Consider the following 17,696-nt stretch of genomic DNA (forward strand, 5'->3'; position numbering starts at 1 on the left):
GAATATAATTGATCCAATTCATACTTTTAGTTGACAAAAATTCGACATAATTTAATTTTAATATGGAAAGGGGGCACAGGGGATTGATTCTTTGTGATTAATCTCAAACAATTATTTTAGATGTATATTAAAAATTAGTTATTAAATCAACTATATATAAGATTAGGTAAAAAAATATATTTTTTTATATAAATTAATAATTAAAAATTATTAACAGATTTAGTTAAAAATCAGTTATCAAGTTGATTCCAATCTGTTAAATTATTATTTAATTATTTTTAATTATCAATTTACATTAATACAATTGCATGTAAATTTTTGTTATATGATATGTATTAAAATATAAAATATACATAAAAAAATTTTAAATTTATATATAAATACATAATGACTAATTTGGTATCTGATTTTTATTGTGCGAAAATTCAAAACAGAAAATAAGAGAGCAGAAGAAAACAATAAAAATATTATTCGTACACTGAAAATCTAAAATTAACTCCTAAAATTAGTCGTTAATGTATTTGTATATAAATATATGTGTAGTTTAATTTATTTTTAATGTGTATTTGTATTCTAATATATATTTTATACTAATAATTAATTTTAGTAGTTAATTTTAGTATACACGTAATATAATCTAAAAAATAAATAAAAAAACAACTAAGAAGAAGAAAATCAGCAAAACACGTAAAAAAGCAGAAAATAATTGGTGATATTATAAGATCATATTTAGAATATTTTAGACATTTTACATATAATTTTTTATTTATATTTTTTTAATATTATTTTCTGATAATGTAGATAATTTATTTTCTATATTAATAATAAAATAGTGTTATAGAATGCCATGCGGTGTTTAGTTTAAAAAATTTGATTTACACGGTTTTTGGGTGGTAATGAAGTAGGAGCGGTTTTTTATTCTATTTAACTCTGTTGTTTTTATTCTTGGGTAGTAAAAAACTAAAAAAGTAAATTCTAATATGTTTCTATTAGAGCTATCAAATGGGCCAACCCAATCGTTTCAGTTTGACTTATTTAAATTTACAGGTTAAATAGACTGGTCTGTTTAAACCTATTCTATTCACAAATTATAATTTTTTTAGCTTGAATCATTTATGGTCAATCGATGGGTTAAATGGATTGACACATAACTACCAAAAAAAAGATGGATTGACCCATTTACTTTCTTATATTAATTTTTAAAAATTATTTTGATAAAAAAAAAATTATTTTTAGACAAAAAACCTTAAATAAACAATATTTTTATTGTCCGGTCAAATTTTTGGATTAGGTTGAGAAAAATATTAGCACTTTTTTTAAATGTAAAAATAAAAATAAACAGGTTGTGAATTTTGTTTGCATAATAGCCCGTTTTACTCGTCATTTTTTGCAGGTTAATTGGGCTTAACTTGTTTATCTTGAAATTTAAATAGACTGAATTTTATAGGCAAATTCATTCATTTAAACTGATAAACAAACTAATCCAATGGATATTCGTTCCGAGTCTTAACCTTATTAAAATTTAACAAATAAAAATAAATTTTAAAATTTATATATAACTATCATCACATGCATAAAATAAAAAATTTAAAATACTACAATATTATTAATCATTTAATTAACTAATTATTTTATATATAATTATATATATTATATATTAAAATTATATATGTATTACCTAAACTTAATCCCACCGCCTTCGCCTAAGATCATGTCCCCGCCGAAACTCGCCTCATACCAGGTTAAATAATTATCAGTCCCGATCAAGTAAAAACAGGATGGGTACTCAGTTTAAAAATGTTGTCATCTCTATATGTTTCGACTTTTTTAGCATAAATTAATTTTAAAAGATTCATAAACTGGCAAATTGAGCTTAACTTATTTGATTTACATAAATTAAAATATGACATACTTATAACTAAAATAGAATTAAGACATCTGTATAATTTTGTTGGTGAATTATTTTGTTAAAGTAAATTATTCTAAATTAAAACTATTTAGGACAAACACGTAATATTAGAAAGATTATTTTATATACATGATTGATTATCCTTTATTTTACTACCCCTAGCTATGTTGCTATCAAGTTACTCTCCTTGAGATCCGCATGAATTTTATATTTTATTTTTATTTTTCTCACTAATTAATATTAATAATATCGTAGTATCAAGGTAATTGATATGTCTCAAATTCTCAATTGTGTTCAATAATGAAGCTTAAATTATTGTGTCCAACATTTTGTGGTTGTTGTTTTCTATCATTTGGTATGCGACAAAGAGGTACGCACTCCTATCATCTGAGAAGACTTCAATAATATTAGTATATAACATGAGAATGATGATGAGATGCTTTAAGCTCAATGATAGGTTTCAGTTTTGTTTTAAGAAAGAGAGGAAAGAAAAAAAGAGAAAAGTGATGTCCAAATTTCCTTCTTTAATTTACGGGTTATTCAAAAGTATTGTCATCCACTTATAAGATTATTTTAACTTTTGCTGCAATATTCCTCAATTGGGAATATATCACAGAATATACCTTTGCACTACTAGTAATAGCAGGAGAAAGCAAAAAAGAAAAAAAAACTAATATAATTATTTTGTTGGCTAAATTAATATTTTGGCACATAAACTGCTATTATAAATGTTTTCTACTCGTTCATTCTTAAATCATGTAAGTATTTGTATGGTCGTTTGCACTGTTTAATGATCCAATATTTAAGCTGAAATTTATGATTTCTAAGTACAATAAATTTGTTATTGCTAAATTATAGAACTTGGAGAGATAGGGTGTGTTTCTTCTAATACTCTGGATGTGTACAGGTGAGACACTATTATCATTGTACAATACTGTAATCTCTTAAAGAACTCTAATTGTTTAGACAATAAAAAATGGGTTAGTGCCTTAGTGGCCTTTTTCTTCATCTTAATTTTTCTAAATCAATGGTTTATTTGCCTTAAGCATTTTGCTGAACAAAAGTTGACAATGTGACTGAAGATAACATATATGGGACATGTGACTTGCTTTTATATTTTGATAAAAACAAATGGCTGTTTAATTGTGCTAATTGAATGTTGCCAACCCTAGTGAGACATGTAAAGATATAAAGAAAATGTGCTTGCTTTTGTTAATAAAAAAGACTCTCGTGTTATGCGTTTACAAGGTTGTACTTTTGAATAAAATACTAAAAGATTTTTTCTTCTAAAAAAAATATATACAGAATCAGAAGAAGTAGAAGATGGTAACACAAAAATTAAGCAAATGACAATAGAAATAGAAATTACATGTTATTATTAGGTTTGTTTACGTTGCTTTGATCCATGTGTGTTTGTAAGACATACCCCTATGCAGCCTTCTTATTTGTTTTTTTTTTTTGGATTCTCTAAAAATTTATTCTATTTTTTCAGTATTGATATCAGTTCTGACAGTATATGCAAGAGAATAAGTTAACAAATAAAATTTTTTATGATAAAGAGTAAGTTAGCTTTACAACATATCTTACAAATCAAAGGATTTATTATTGTTTTCGGAAGACGAATCCTCAACAACGTGCTTTCTTTTTCTGGATTGCGTCCTGGAAATCAATGAACTGTTAATCAGACAAATATAAAATTGACGATAAAATAATCCCAAAAGCAATGCATACTTTTTTGGTGGAGGCTGAACTTTTTTCTTTGATTTTTATTTTATAATTGGTTCCGATTCTTCACTTTTGATAATAAATGAGAAACACTCTGTTAATACATAAAATTTTGATATAAACAGGAAAAGAAAGCAATGCAATGACAATTTCAGAATTTTACTCATTATTGGATTTGCTTTCACTTTTCGAAGAAGAATCCTCCGCAATCTTCTTCCTCTTTTCGGATACCATTCTGGACAGCAAACAATCATTAGCAAAATATACCCTAAAAATGATAAAATAAACCCAAAAATATTACTTACTTTGTAGTTATTCTGGTGGGTTATTTTCTTGTTTCTGTTAGTCCCTCTGAGTCTTGTTCAGGCTCGGACAATAGCAAAGTCACTCTCTTATGAATCACTCTTCGATGAACTTTGCTTCTTTTTTTTTGTCTTTTTCTTTTTTTTTTCTTTCTTTTCTTCTTTTCATTTTCTTCAATTTCTTTTTGAGTTCCACCCTCTTGACGATATCCTGAAAGAAGTAAAACGTTAGTTTATACCATCTACATAAATTAAATACATCCAAATTTAAGAAAGTATTCTGGTCAGTTACCATATGACCGTCAATTTCAACTCTGATCCTCTGAACTAGTGCCTCCCTATCCCAATGCATCACCCGGGTGGTCTAGGGATTGCATCTACTTTCTTGTCTTTGTGTTTTGTTTCATGAAAATAGACAATCATAAAAACATAGAGGCAGCCATCAATGGATTTTTTCTTTTTCAAGTGGTAATTGCTTATGCCCTTGATGATGAAATTGAGGACATGGCCACCCCAGTTTCACGCTGTTATGTTGTCTAGTTAAAAAATTGGAGCCATGTGGGCAGGAGATATTTTGTTAATGGTAGTCGACAACAAGAACGCCATTTGAATATAGAGGATGAAAATCCTCTTGAACATCAGGCAATCTTGATCATTGTCAATGCCAATATTCATCATTTCGTCAGTCGGGTTCTTCAATATTTTTTCTTGGAACCTTCTAAAAAATTTTTTATTCTCCTCAGATAGCCCTTAATTTTCTTGAGAAATAGATTCCCTATAGAAACAGCACAAAAGATCACCAATTATACTCCAAATTTTTTGAAATACACCTAAATACCAGTCATATACAACTCAATTTATTTTTTGATCACATGAGATCAGAAGAATACATTACAAAGAATACAAGTATAGAGGTTTTCTATAATCAGTTACCTGATGCATTCAAGCTAAGGGTAGCTCCTATTTTTTGGGTTTAATTCTCAATGCACCGTGTCGGGTGTCCAATTTGCTTTTTGACAAATTAAAGGAATGTGCCAACTCCTTCAAGAGTTTATGTGGCACATTCATCGGAGGGATATGCATCAAACCCTCAAATCCTAATTCCCAGATGATGGCCTTCTTCACTTCACTCATGTTTTCGAACTTTTCATGCAAAAGTCTTATGGAGCATCTTAAATCTTTGGTTTACTGTAAACAAAGCAAACGAAGATCATTTAAATAAGCTATATTTAAAAATTATTGTTAATAGATAATAACCTTACCAGTTACATTTGAATTCGATTGATATACACCCAAATACCAGTCACACACACCCAAATACTAGTCAAATACACCCAAATAATACCAGCCACATACACCTTTATTATTTTTTGGATTACATGACAATATATGAGTTCAAAATGATATTCAAGTCAACCAAACATGCATCAATGATACTACAAGCTAAGCACCACTTACACTCGAATACGCGTGATATATACTCAAATAGCTGTCACATACATCTTTATGAGTTTAAAATGATATTTAAGTCAACCAAACATGTATAAAATAACACTAGAAGCACCAGTGACAATCGAATTCGATTGATATACACCCAAATTTCAGCCATATACATACACTCATATATGAGTTTACTTAAAATACAGTCAAAAATTTATATTTATACAAACTCACTTCCAAACATACAAACATTCACAAAAACAGATAAAAAAATACGTTAAACCATTCACGAAAGAGTACGTAAAATATTTTAAACAACAAGCAACAATCATCACCGACTTGAACAGTTTGACGAGTATAGTAATATCTACTTTAAACCAAGAACACATAATGAATCTACTTAATAACTGCAAAATATGGTGATATAGTGTTTCGCATTCGAAATCAGGAAGAGAAAAGTGAAAAACCTCCAAGATTAGTGAAACAGTACCTTGAATAATGTTTCTTCATTTTTTTGGTGTTTTTTTATGGAGATTGTGAAGTTTTCTTGTTGATTTTCTCTAGTGTTGGCGGCAATTTTCATAGTTTGTTGAGAGATTTCGAATGTGGTTTGAATCTCGACGGTTGTGGTTTTGATCGAGGAAGAAAAAGAAGAGTTTTTCATAATGGTAAGTGAGAGTGCGCTTTGGAAACAGTTGAGTGATACGCGTGTTATCACGCTCGAGTGGGTGAGAGTAGTTTTTTTTTTGCTTGGCCCAACTTGTAATACTTGTAAGCCAAAAATACTTGTATGTATAGCAGGTCTGTTTCAAAAATATGCAATATTATTATAATACCTAATAAGTATGCAAATTTAAAATTCAATACAAAACACAATCATTCAACGAACAACACAATTATCTCATAAACAACATAACCATCAAATATTCAATTCTACATAAAAGTTTTAGTTTAAATTAATAATATAAACACAAATATAATATTGTAATATAACGTTGTATTTATATATCACTAAAATAAAATTATTTTTTATATAAACAAAAAGTATGAAATTATTAATTGATAATCCTAGTTTAATAGTAAAAATATTTTGTACTAAGTGAGAGATTTTTGGTTTAATATCTTTTTTTATTAAAAATAGTATAGAGATTTAATTAAAAAATAATAAAAAAGAAAAGGGCAAATATTTTGGGAATAAGAAAAACTGATAAAAAACAACTAATTAACTATGTTTTCTTTGTTATTTTTAGGAAGGAATAAGAAAAAAATAATAATACATTATTGATTAGCGTTTTGTCCGCAGTTCCGCACTTACATCAAATTGCAATTTTATTGATTAATTTATAAATATTTTGGTTTTAATTAAAGTTATAGTAAGCAAAAATGGAAGAAATATTTATTTGAAAAAAAAAACAAAAAAGGAAAGGGCAAATGCAAGTTTGGTTTGGGGAGAGAAAAAAAATGCCATACATGTTAGTAGAGAAGTGTGGCGCTAATAAGATGGGCACCAATAGAGACACTAATAGATACTATCACCATATATATTACCTGATATAACATATATATTACATATATACTGTTGTTTGTTGTATTTATAATGAGTTAGCCTTAGTTAGTTCTCCCTAGTTTGGTTAGTGCAGGTTAGCGTAGTATATATATATATATATGTAGTTTGTTATTGTATGAGTTACTGAAAACATTTTTTGAGAGAAGTCATAATGAAAATTCTCTTCATTGGCTCTGAATCTGAATTTACTTGTCTCTTCCCTCACACACCTTCAACATGGTACGGTGAGCGTGGAAGCCATGGTTGAAGAGGGAACAACTTGATTTATGGTCTTTGTGACTAGAAAATTGATAATGAATCCATTCCCTTTTAATCTCCTGTTTCAATTTCTCCATTCAATAGTTCTTTCACTTCTCACTTCGACATCGTCTTTGACCTAATTTCTCGATTCACCATAATCGTTCGTATTCTCACATCAATAATTTTTTTTCCAATTTCTAATTTCTCGGACCTAATTTCTCTCCTCTCAATTCGATTTCTCAGATTTATCTCTTCCTCTTCTAAATTTCTTTTCTTCTCTTCTCTTGGACTCTCACGACAGTGTTTGATGAGAGTGTGTTTGTCTCCTCGTATGTTCATCATAGAGTGAGGTAACAACTCCGATCAACGAGATCAAGAGAAGAAGGTCTGAATTCTCATCACTGAAATTCATTGAAGTTGTGCCGGAAATGGCAGATTCAAGTTTGGGAGGCTCGACAGGTGGTCCAAGAACCATGGATATGCATCAGATAGCATCATTTCTGAGTCAGATATCAGCGATTCAAGCGCACATCGCGAAAACCAGTAATCCAGTTCAAGATCCAACAAATGCCTATTTTCTTCACCCATCAGAAAACTCAGGTATCCCCATAACTACTGTTGTTCTTACTGGTCAGAACTATAGTACATGGAGTAGAGAAATGTGGAGAGCACTCAAATCAAAGAACAAAATAAAATTCGTTGATGGAAGCATCACAAAACCAGAGAGCACAGATCCATTGTTTGAAATATGGGAAAGGTGTAATACTTATGTAATTGGCTGGATAAATCTTTCACTTAGTCCAGATATTCGTCAAAGTGTAACATGGAACAATCTTGCTAGTGATTTGTGGCTTGATCTGAAGCAACGCAATTATCAAGGGGATAGGTACCGTGTTGGTGAACTATATGAAGAACTATACACATTAAGACAAGGCGAATTGGATGTGACATCCTACTACACGAAACTCAAAACAATTTGGGAAGAAATTGACAATTTTCGGCAAATACCATCATGTGAATGTGGCATCACGTGTCAATGTGATCTAGGAGTAATTAGAAGTCAAAGGGAGGAAGACAGAATTGTGAAGTTTTTGAGAGGATTGAATGAGCAATATTCTAATGTGCGGTCTCAGATCATGCTCTTGGACAAGTTGCCGAGTCTGAATGTGGTGCTCTCCAAGCTTACTCAACAAAAGAGACAGTTCCTCAGCCTTGAAACTACCTCAGACATTCAAATTTTGGCAATATGACACATGGTAGTGAATTTTTCGAACTGACAATGGTCCTGAATTTTTAATGCCAACCTTTTATGCTTCATTTGGAATTTTGCACCAAAGGTCATGTATTGAGACGCCACAGCAAAATGGTGTTGTTGAACGAAAGCATCAACACATTTTGGCTGTGGCAAGGGCCATTATGTTCCACGCCCAAATACCTAAGTGTTATTGGAGTTTTGGAGTGATCCACGCAGTCTATTTGATAAACTGAATTCTCACACCTCGTTTACATGAAAAATCTCTGTTTGAAGTACTGCATAAATCACTCCCCCATATCTCTCACCTTAAAGTATTTGGTTGTTTAGCATATGCAAGCACGATCAAGAATAGCAGAACAAAATTGGACACTCATTCAAGAAAATGTGTTCACCTCGGTTTCAGGGAGGGTACCAAAGGTTATGTGCTTCTTGATCTGATTTCAAAAGAAATTTTTGTGTCTCGAGATGTCAAATTCTATGAAAATCATTTTTCATATATTGCTTCATCTCAGTTGTCTATTGATTCTCCCCAAGAACCAGCTTTTCAGCAACATAATATACCCCACGTGATGCATGATTATGATTTGTTTGACCACCACATAACCGATCTGCACACCCCTGCTTCTAATCCACTCCACACTAGTCAACCTACACCACACATACACACTGCCACACAGCCCACAGATATTGAATCCTCGAGTCCAGCATTATATGCACAATCCACTCACTCAAACATTCAACATCACAATGTATCACCATCTTCTCACCCCACACCGAGAAGATCATCACGCATTAGTAAACCACCAGCATACTTAAAGGATTATAAATGCATGAATATTACTAATAATCACAACAGAGAAACTTCTTCCAATCAACGATATCACATCTCAAAGTTTTTATCATACAAATCTCTTTCACCCATGCATAGTGCATACTCATTAGCTATCTTGAACATTGAGCCTAAATGCTATGAAGATGCCATACTTGAACCTTGTTGGAGAGAGGCCATCCGAGCTGAATTGGATGCTCTGAATGAGAACAAAACCTGGACATTGACTTTCCTTCTGAATGGTAAGAAGGCGATTGGTTGTAAGTGGATCTTTAAGGTCAAATATCACCCTGATGGTAGTGTTGAGCGACACAAGGCTCGTCTCATGGCAAAGGGGTTCACTCAAGTCCCCGGAATTGACTATAAAGACACGTTTAGTCCCGTTATCAAGCTAGAAACACTGCGGGTTATTTTGGCACTGGCTGCTGTCAAGGAATGGCATTTGAAGCAAATTGATGTTAATACTGCCTTTCTGCATGGTGAGCTTGATGAGGAAGTGTACATGAAACCCCCCGAAGGTCTTGCGATAGCTCCGGGTCAGGTTTGCAAGCTTGAAAAGTCTCTATATGGGCTTAAACAAGCTAGTAGACAATGGAACTTCAAACTAAAATCTGTTCTGCTAGAGTTAGGACATAATCAGTGTAAATCTGATTACAGCATGTTTACTAAATCCCAAAGTACTGGCTTTACAGTCATTTTGGTTTATGTTGACGATTTAGTGTTGGCAGGGGACGATTTGTTTGAAATTGAAAGGGTGAAACAGACTTTGCATAACAGATTTCGGATTAAGGACATAGGTGATCTCAAGTTCTTCCTTGACTTAGAGGTTGCTAGGTCTTCAAAAGGCATAACTTTATATCAGCGAAAATATGTTCTAGATCTCTTGCGGGACACTGGCTTTGAGCATTGTAAGCCTGCCTTCACTCCCATGGACTATGGGGCGAAATTGAGCAAGGATGATGGAGATAGTCTGCCTGATTCCTCCGATTATAGGAAAATCATTGGGAAATTGTTGTATCTCTCAAATACAAGGCCGGATATAAGCTTTGCAATTGGCAAGCTCAGCCAATTCTTGGATTGTCCCACAACTAATCACTTGCAAGCGGCACATAGGATCCTCAGGTACATAAAGAACTCTTTGGCAGCATGGCTGTTCTTCTCGGCCAATTCCGATCTATCTATCACTGGATTTTCTGATTCTGACTGGGCTGGATACCCTGACTCGCGACGATCAGTTTCAGCCTATTGCTTCTATGTGAGTTCCTCCCTTGTCACTTGGAAGAGAAAGAAGCAAGTAACTGTCGCAGCTTCTTCCTCTGAGGCAGAGTATCGGGCTCTTGCACTGGCCACTAGAGAAGCTCAATGGCTTAGTTATGTGTTGAAAGACTTAGGAGCACCTCTTGGTAAACCTGTAAATTTGTACTGTGATAGTAAATCTGCCATTTATATTGCTACTAACCCAGTATTTCACGAGCGTACAAAGCATATTGAGGTTGATTGTCACATTGTGAGGGATAAATTGCAAGAAGGCTTAATTCATCTTTTACCAATTTCTACACATGAACAAGTGGCAGACATCATGACTAAGCCTCTGGCACCAGGACCGTTCAACACATTGTGTAGCAAGCTTGGGTTGTTGGACATTTTTGTGTCCAACCCTCCCAGCTTGAGGGAGGGTATTACCTGATATAACATATATACTACATATATACTGCTGTTTGTTGTATTTATAATGAGTTAGCCTTAGTTAGTTCTCCCTAGTTTGGTTAGTGCAGGTTAGCGTAGTATATATACATATGTAGTTTGTTACTGTATGAGTTACTGAAAACATTTCTTGAGAGAAGTCATAATGAAAATTCTCTTTATTGGCTCTGAATCTGAACTTACTTGCCTCTTCCCTCACACACCTTCAACAATATATATGTTTATTTTGATAAAATTTTTATTTTTTAAAAGTAGTTTACAAAAATTAATTTTTAAAAGTTAATTTTTTAAAAATTATATCGTTTATGTTTGATAAATTGAATTAAAAATAATTTTTAATAAATACAAATAACAATAAGTATATTTGATAAAATAATTTTTAAAATTTAAAAATACTATAATAGATGTGAATGTAAGAATTAAATTTAGATATTAATTAATGTATAAGATTATAATAGATTTTTTAATTTTGATAAGTGCAAATCAATTTTTAAAAGTTTTCTCTTAGGTATTTTTAAAAATACTCCTAACTTTTAAAAGTTGCAAACACAAATACATGAGTTTTTTTTATTTACTTAATGCAAAACAAAGTACTTGTACTTTTAAAAAGAAGAAGCACTTCTTCAAAAAATTTTACTAAATCAAGCCTTAGTGATACGGCCGTTACAAATCCGATGATATAACTCGTCGTTATGCACTATAACTTGGCCCTTATACGTTATAACTCGGCGTTATACATTACAAACAAACTAAACGGACTATATCTTGAAACATAAATGTTCGACTAAGACATTATCTCTTATTAAAACCTAACAATTGCTCTTCATTTCAGATGATCAACAGAATGTAACCGACCATCTCCACCTCACCTATAAAGGTATGATATTCTATCTTAAAGGGATATACAAGATTCACAGTACTAACCTAAGCATCGGAATGCCTTTTGCAGATACACTCCCCCATCTTTGCTCACTCTCCCCACAAGCGTGTTACAAGTTCGGACTCCCAGAGCTCACAAGTTCAGTGTTGAAAGCCATAGTTTGGCATACTCACCAGGAGCCGAGTTCTCTTAAAGGTATCCATACGAGAACACTTAATATGAATATTGTCACTTTAACAAAAAATTGCCACATCATTTTTATGTAATTCTATTTTTTCTAAAATATTTTTTATTTAAATGAACCACAACTCTCATTTTCATAATTAACTTACTATCGATTTTTCATTTAAACTCACTAAAACTTGATTTAGTAAAAAAATTTTAAAAAGTATTTATACTAAATACTTCTCAAAATTATATTAAAACTTGTTTGTGCTTAGTGTTTTTCTTCTTTCTCACGAATCACTTCTTTTTTGCCATGTATTCTTGGAATTTTTCATTCTTTAGTCCATATTATTGAGCATCCTTGCAATCTTCTATGTCATGTTCGTAAGCTTTGTAATATTTGCAGTAAAACTTTTTGTCTTGAACCGAAAATTTGGGATGCGCTTCATACGACATAGTTTGCTCTATATCTGAGCTAGCAATACATTCAACGATGTGAAGAAAGTGGCTCCATGGCATTGATCTTACTTTTGGCTCCTCGGCGATTTCAGTCTGCTTTTCGCTGCTTTTTGCCTTTCCTCCTGTTGTAGGTAGTTGTTGGTGCCTTTCTGGAACTCGAACATGGAACACAAAAAACGCATAGTGAGGCTCTTCAAAAAAGCAATGTAGTCTTTTAGCCCGTTAACAAAGGCCATGACAACTGTCTGGTATTGGGAGTGTCGATCTGGGTACACTTTACATTGAAACGATCTAAATAGTCTCTCAGTCTCTTATAATTCGTTCTAGTACAATTCGATATAAGTAAAAAGTTTTTGACAAACTTATTTTAGTAGTGAAATTGTTTAAATATCACTTAAAGAAACCTTAAAAAGTGAAGATGCACTTTAAGAAAGGGAGAGAGAGTTAAATCAGACTATGATAAATTTTTTTAGTGTCTCATGAGAATCTTCTCTCTATAGAGCGTAAAAGGCATCTTCTAGGACTATGCGGTTTTCGAAAGCATTCAGGTGGTGCTGAGAGTATGAGGTTTTGTCATTTGCTTCTATGTCAATGGGATGCCTAAACCTCTTCTGAATTAGTTCGTTGAGAACCTATTTGAAAAATGGATGTGATTCTCTCTTTTTTCATGGGTGCTCTTTCAATTTGTTTTAACTGGATGCTAGGTATTCTCAATTTTGACTATGAATAATTTTGAGAATAGGTGTGCTAGGAGTTAGTAAATTTTGTAATTTGTAATCATTCATTAGTTATTATTAATGTAAAATTACTCTTTTTTTTTTTATTAAGTACTGACCAGATTTTAATAAAAATGTTTATCGCTAGATTTTTTTTTTTGAAATTTCTGTTCTATTTGTATAATATAAAAAAATTAATACGAAAATGCTCTCCCTCTTTTAACAAATGTTATATCAATATAAAAATAAATTATTTTAAAATAAAAATAATACTGTATAATATAAAAAAATTAATTAAAATATAAAAATATAATATAATATTATTAATTTTATTTTAAAATATATATTTTTATTATAAAAAATAATTTTAGACCAGACCGAATAATTCAAAATATAATTCCAACCCGATTCAAAAAATAGCACAAAACAAAAATGATACATCTAAGTTGGACAAAATAATAAATATACCTTAAATTTGGATCACGTATCGAGCCAAATCGAATTTGAAGACTCCTATTAATGGTTTAAATTTGGCGCTCTCGCTCGGCACGCCTTGTTTTCAATCAGAACGGAAAAGGGCAACGTTCCGTGGTCGGCAAGTGACTTGTACTGAATGGGAGAGTCACGAGCAGCTGGAATATTTTTGTGAGTGTGACGTAATGCATTACATAACTAAGTCAAAGAATCACTGAATTTGCCATGGCGGCTATTTATTTTCTTCAGGGCCGTTATTTTATTTATTATTCTTTTCTTTCTTGTTTTTTTCTCTATCACTTACTTTTTCATTTCACCTTTTCTTTTATTATTTTAAACATCATGTCATGGCAAATGTCATCTTTGTTTTTGTATTGAATCTTGCTAGCTGGTCAAGATTTTTTGTTATGTAATATGTAACAAATATTTATTAGAAAGTTTACCACATATAATAATATATATATATATTATGTAACATAATAAATGTTAAAAATTTGGTATATATATTTTTAAAATATATTATATAAAACTATAATATTATCACATTATGGCCTTAAGCAAATTTCTCATGAATAATTTAAAAGATTTAATACTATTATATATAATTTTGGTTTTATTTACAGTTTTGATAAGAATACTCTCTTAATTCATAAAAATAAATATGAAGTTATTATTTTACTTTTATATGTTGATGACATGATTATTACTAGAAATTATATTAATGGTATTTTTTATTTTAAAGTATTTTTCACCACATTTTTGAGATGAAAGATCTTAGTTTTTTTAATTATTTTTTTGGCCTTGAAGTCATATCCTCAAATGACGGTATCTATCTCTCTCAAGCTAAGTATGCTTTTAATCTTCTTACTCCAGCTAGAATTATAGATAGTTGCATTGAGTCTATTCCTCTTGAGCCTAATGTTCGATTTACTCCTATGGATGACACTGTTTTGGAGAATCATACTCTTTATCGACAGTTAATTGAAGGTCTCGTCTATTTGATTGTCACACAACCAAACATCGCCTATCCAGGTCATGTTTTTAGCCAGTTTTTGTTAGCTCCTCGTACTACTCACTATGCAGCAGTTCTTCGTATTCTACGCTATATCAAAGGCACTCTGTTTTATGACCTCATTTTTCTGCTCATTCATCTTTAACCCTTCAAATATACTCAGATGTTGATTGGGTTGGTGATTCTATTGATCGTCGTTCTACTACTTGTTATTGTTTGTTTCTTGGTAACTCCCTCATTTTCTAGTGAGCCAAAAAGCAAACGTTCATTGCTCGATCAAGCACCGAATCCAAATACCGTGTTCTCGCTGACGCTACTGCTGAGGTTATCCCAATTCATTGGCTTCTCGAATACTTGGGTGCTCCTCAGTCATCTCCAACTGATGTTTCTTGTGACAACTGCAGTGCTATTCAGATTGTCCATAATGATATTTTTTATGAACACACCAAACACATTGAAATTAATTGTCACTTTGTCTAACAACGTCTCCTTATTGATGATGTTCATCTCATAGTTATTGGGACTCTGGATCAGACGGTTGATATCTTTATGAAGGTTCATCATCTTACTCGTCTTCGGACTCTAGTATCCAAATTCAAGATAGTATCCTTAGCTCTCACTTGAGTTTGAGAGAAAATATTAAAATATAACTAAAATTAATTAAGATCAGTTAGTATCAATTATATTTATTTAATATATCTGTATATTTATTATAACAAATTATGTTTTATTGGTTTGATTCTTCTAGTACGTATGTATATATATTTGTATATTGTATTATTTCTTAAGACACTGATCAATAATACACTATCACTTTTTTTAGATTACTCTTTTAATTTATTTCTAATACTAACAACGGAAATACATATAAATTGTATAAAATAATGTATAATTAGATATTATATAAAAAAATTTAAACCTTTAATGCCTCAATTTATTTTTCAGACAAATAACAACAATGTATATTTAGTTAGTTCTTTAACTAATTATTCGGTAACGTCTTATTTGTTATCCTAATTGTTAACATACCATATGGTATTTAAAGATAATACAACAGAAAATTAAAAAAATTATTAACTTGATTTACATTAATATTTTTAAAAATATAATTAAAATATTAAATTTATTAAAAATAAAATTAATTCATAATACTCACTTAAATATTAAGCTAATAAAATATCCTTTAATACCATAGCTGACGTGACATATTTGTGAAGGTGTTTGTGATTTATTTTATTTAATTAATTATTATTTTAATTTGAATTAATTTTTTTGTCATATACATTTTGATTAATATTTTTAAGAGCGTCATAATTAATTATTTATTTGATTTGATTGAAATAAATATTAAATTATTTAATATTTTTTACTACATTAACTATAATTAATCAGTTATATTAATTATTTGATTTAATTGGAATATATGAATTAATTTTTTTAATTTTTGTTAATTTTTTAGTCTTATGTATTTTAATTAATAATTTTTAAAAGTATTATAATTTTTATATAATATATTTATAAGATATTTTTATTTATTTATTGAGCCAAAAACTTATAATTAATTTATTATATTAATGATTTAATTGAATTAATTTAAGTATATGTTATCTGATTCAATTTATAGTTACATTAATGTTTGAATTATTATTTACCTAAAATTCTTCTTCATTTCTTTTCTTGATCTTAAATATTTTGATTTTAAATTTTATATTTTTATTCATTGTTTATATTTTTATTTTAATATTTTTATTAATATTTTTTTATAATTTATTATCTAATAGTTATATGTCCACCATTAATTATATAGTCTTGAATATTTCTTTAAATTATTAGAAAAAAATATAATTTTATTTCTTTTTTTTATTTTACCTATTTTTATATTCCATAACTTATTCATTATAAAAAATTATATATGCTAAAAGAGAATTTTATTTTTTACCAATTGCTTTTTTATTTGGTAATATATTTTTTTTCCTATGATACATTATTTCTATTATTTAATTTTTTTATAAACTATAAAATATTATAATCTATTGAATACTCTTTTCCTTTTCATATGGGTTTGTTAAGATGTCATTAATATTATTATGCATACCAAATAAGCAATTTAAGTCATTATATAGAAAAATAAGTATAATAGTATCAATATATATATATAAATAGTATAAATTGCTATTTTTTTTGGTAGAAAAACAATAATAAAGGTTATTAACTAAGTTAATTATATACTTAAAAAATTATGAATAATTTTTTAAATAATAAAAATAGAGTAAAGTATTGTTTTTGTCTTCAACGTTTGGGGTAAGTCTCAAAGTTGTCCCTAACGTTTGAATCGTCTTATATTTAAGTCCTTAACGTTTCAAAATTGGCTCAATGTTGTCCTGCCGTTAGGAATCTGTTAACAGAATTAGCGGCGGGACAAAATTGAGACGATTTTGAAACGTTAGGAACTTAAATAGGACGAAAACGTTGGGGACAAAAACGATACAAAGAAATAAAATTTAATTTTATCATTCACTAATATCAATCTTTTACTGTATATAGTTATCAATTATTTTTTAATCACATTTAAGTATATTATACTTAGTCACATTACTTTGATTCTAAATAAATTTATTTTTTAATTTTACTCTTAAAGATTTTTACCCATCATAAAATGTTTATAAAATGACTAGAATTACATTACTTTATTGTATATGTATCATTTTTTTCCACAAGTTTATGTACTAGCCATTCTACAAACATTTTATGATGAGTAAAAATTTTCAAGAGTAAAATTATAAAAAAATAAATTTTTTTAGAATAAAATTAATGTGATTAAGTGTAATTTATTTATATGTGATTAAAAAATAATTGAATAACTATGTACCGTAAAAAATGATATTATTGAAGGATAAAATTAAAATTTTTTTCTATGTATCGTTTTTGTCTACGTGTTCGTCATATTCAAGTCTCTAACGTTTTAAAATCGTCTCAATTTTATCCTGCCGTCAATTCCGTTAATAGATTCCTAACGGCA

The 17,696-nt window shown here is 29.7% G+C and overlaps 1 protein-coding gene across 1 annotated transcript; it reads left to right on the forward strand.

Moving 5' to 3' along the window:
• Window positions 1-7,611: 7,611 nt before the first annotated feature.
• LOC140176010 (uncharacterized) lies at window positions 7,612-8,433 on the forward strand. The gene has a single exon (XM_072205852.1). The coding sequence runs from the start codon at window positions 7,612-7,614 to the stop codon at window positions 8,431-8,433; it is 822 nt and encodes a 273-aa protein (XP_072061953.1).
• The last annotated feature ends 9,263 nt before the right edge of the window (window positions 8,434-17,696 follow it).

Source organism: Arachis hypogaea, chromosome 11 (genome assembly GCF_003086295.3).
Source record: "Arachis hypogaea cultivar Tifrunner chromosome 11, arahy.Tifrunner.gnm2.J5K5, whole genome shotgun sequence".
Classification (NCBI taxonomy): Eukaryota; Viridiplantae; Streptophyta; class Magnoliopsida; order Fabales; family Fabaceae; genus Arachis; species Arachis hypogaea.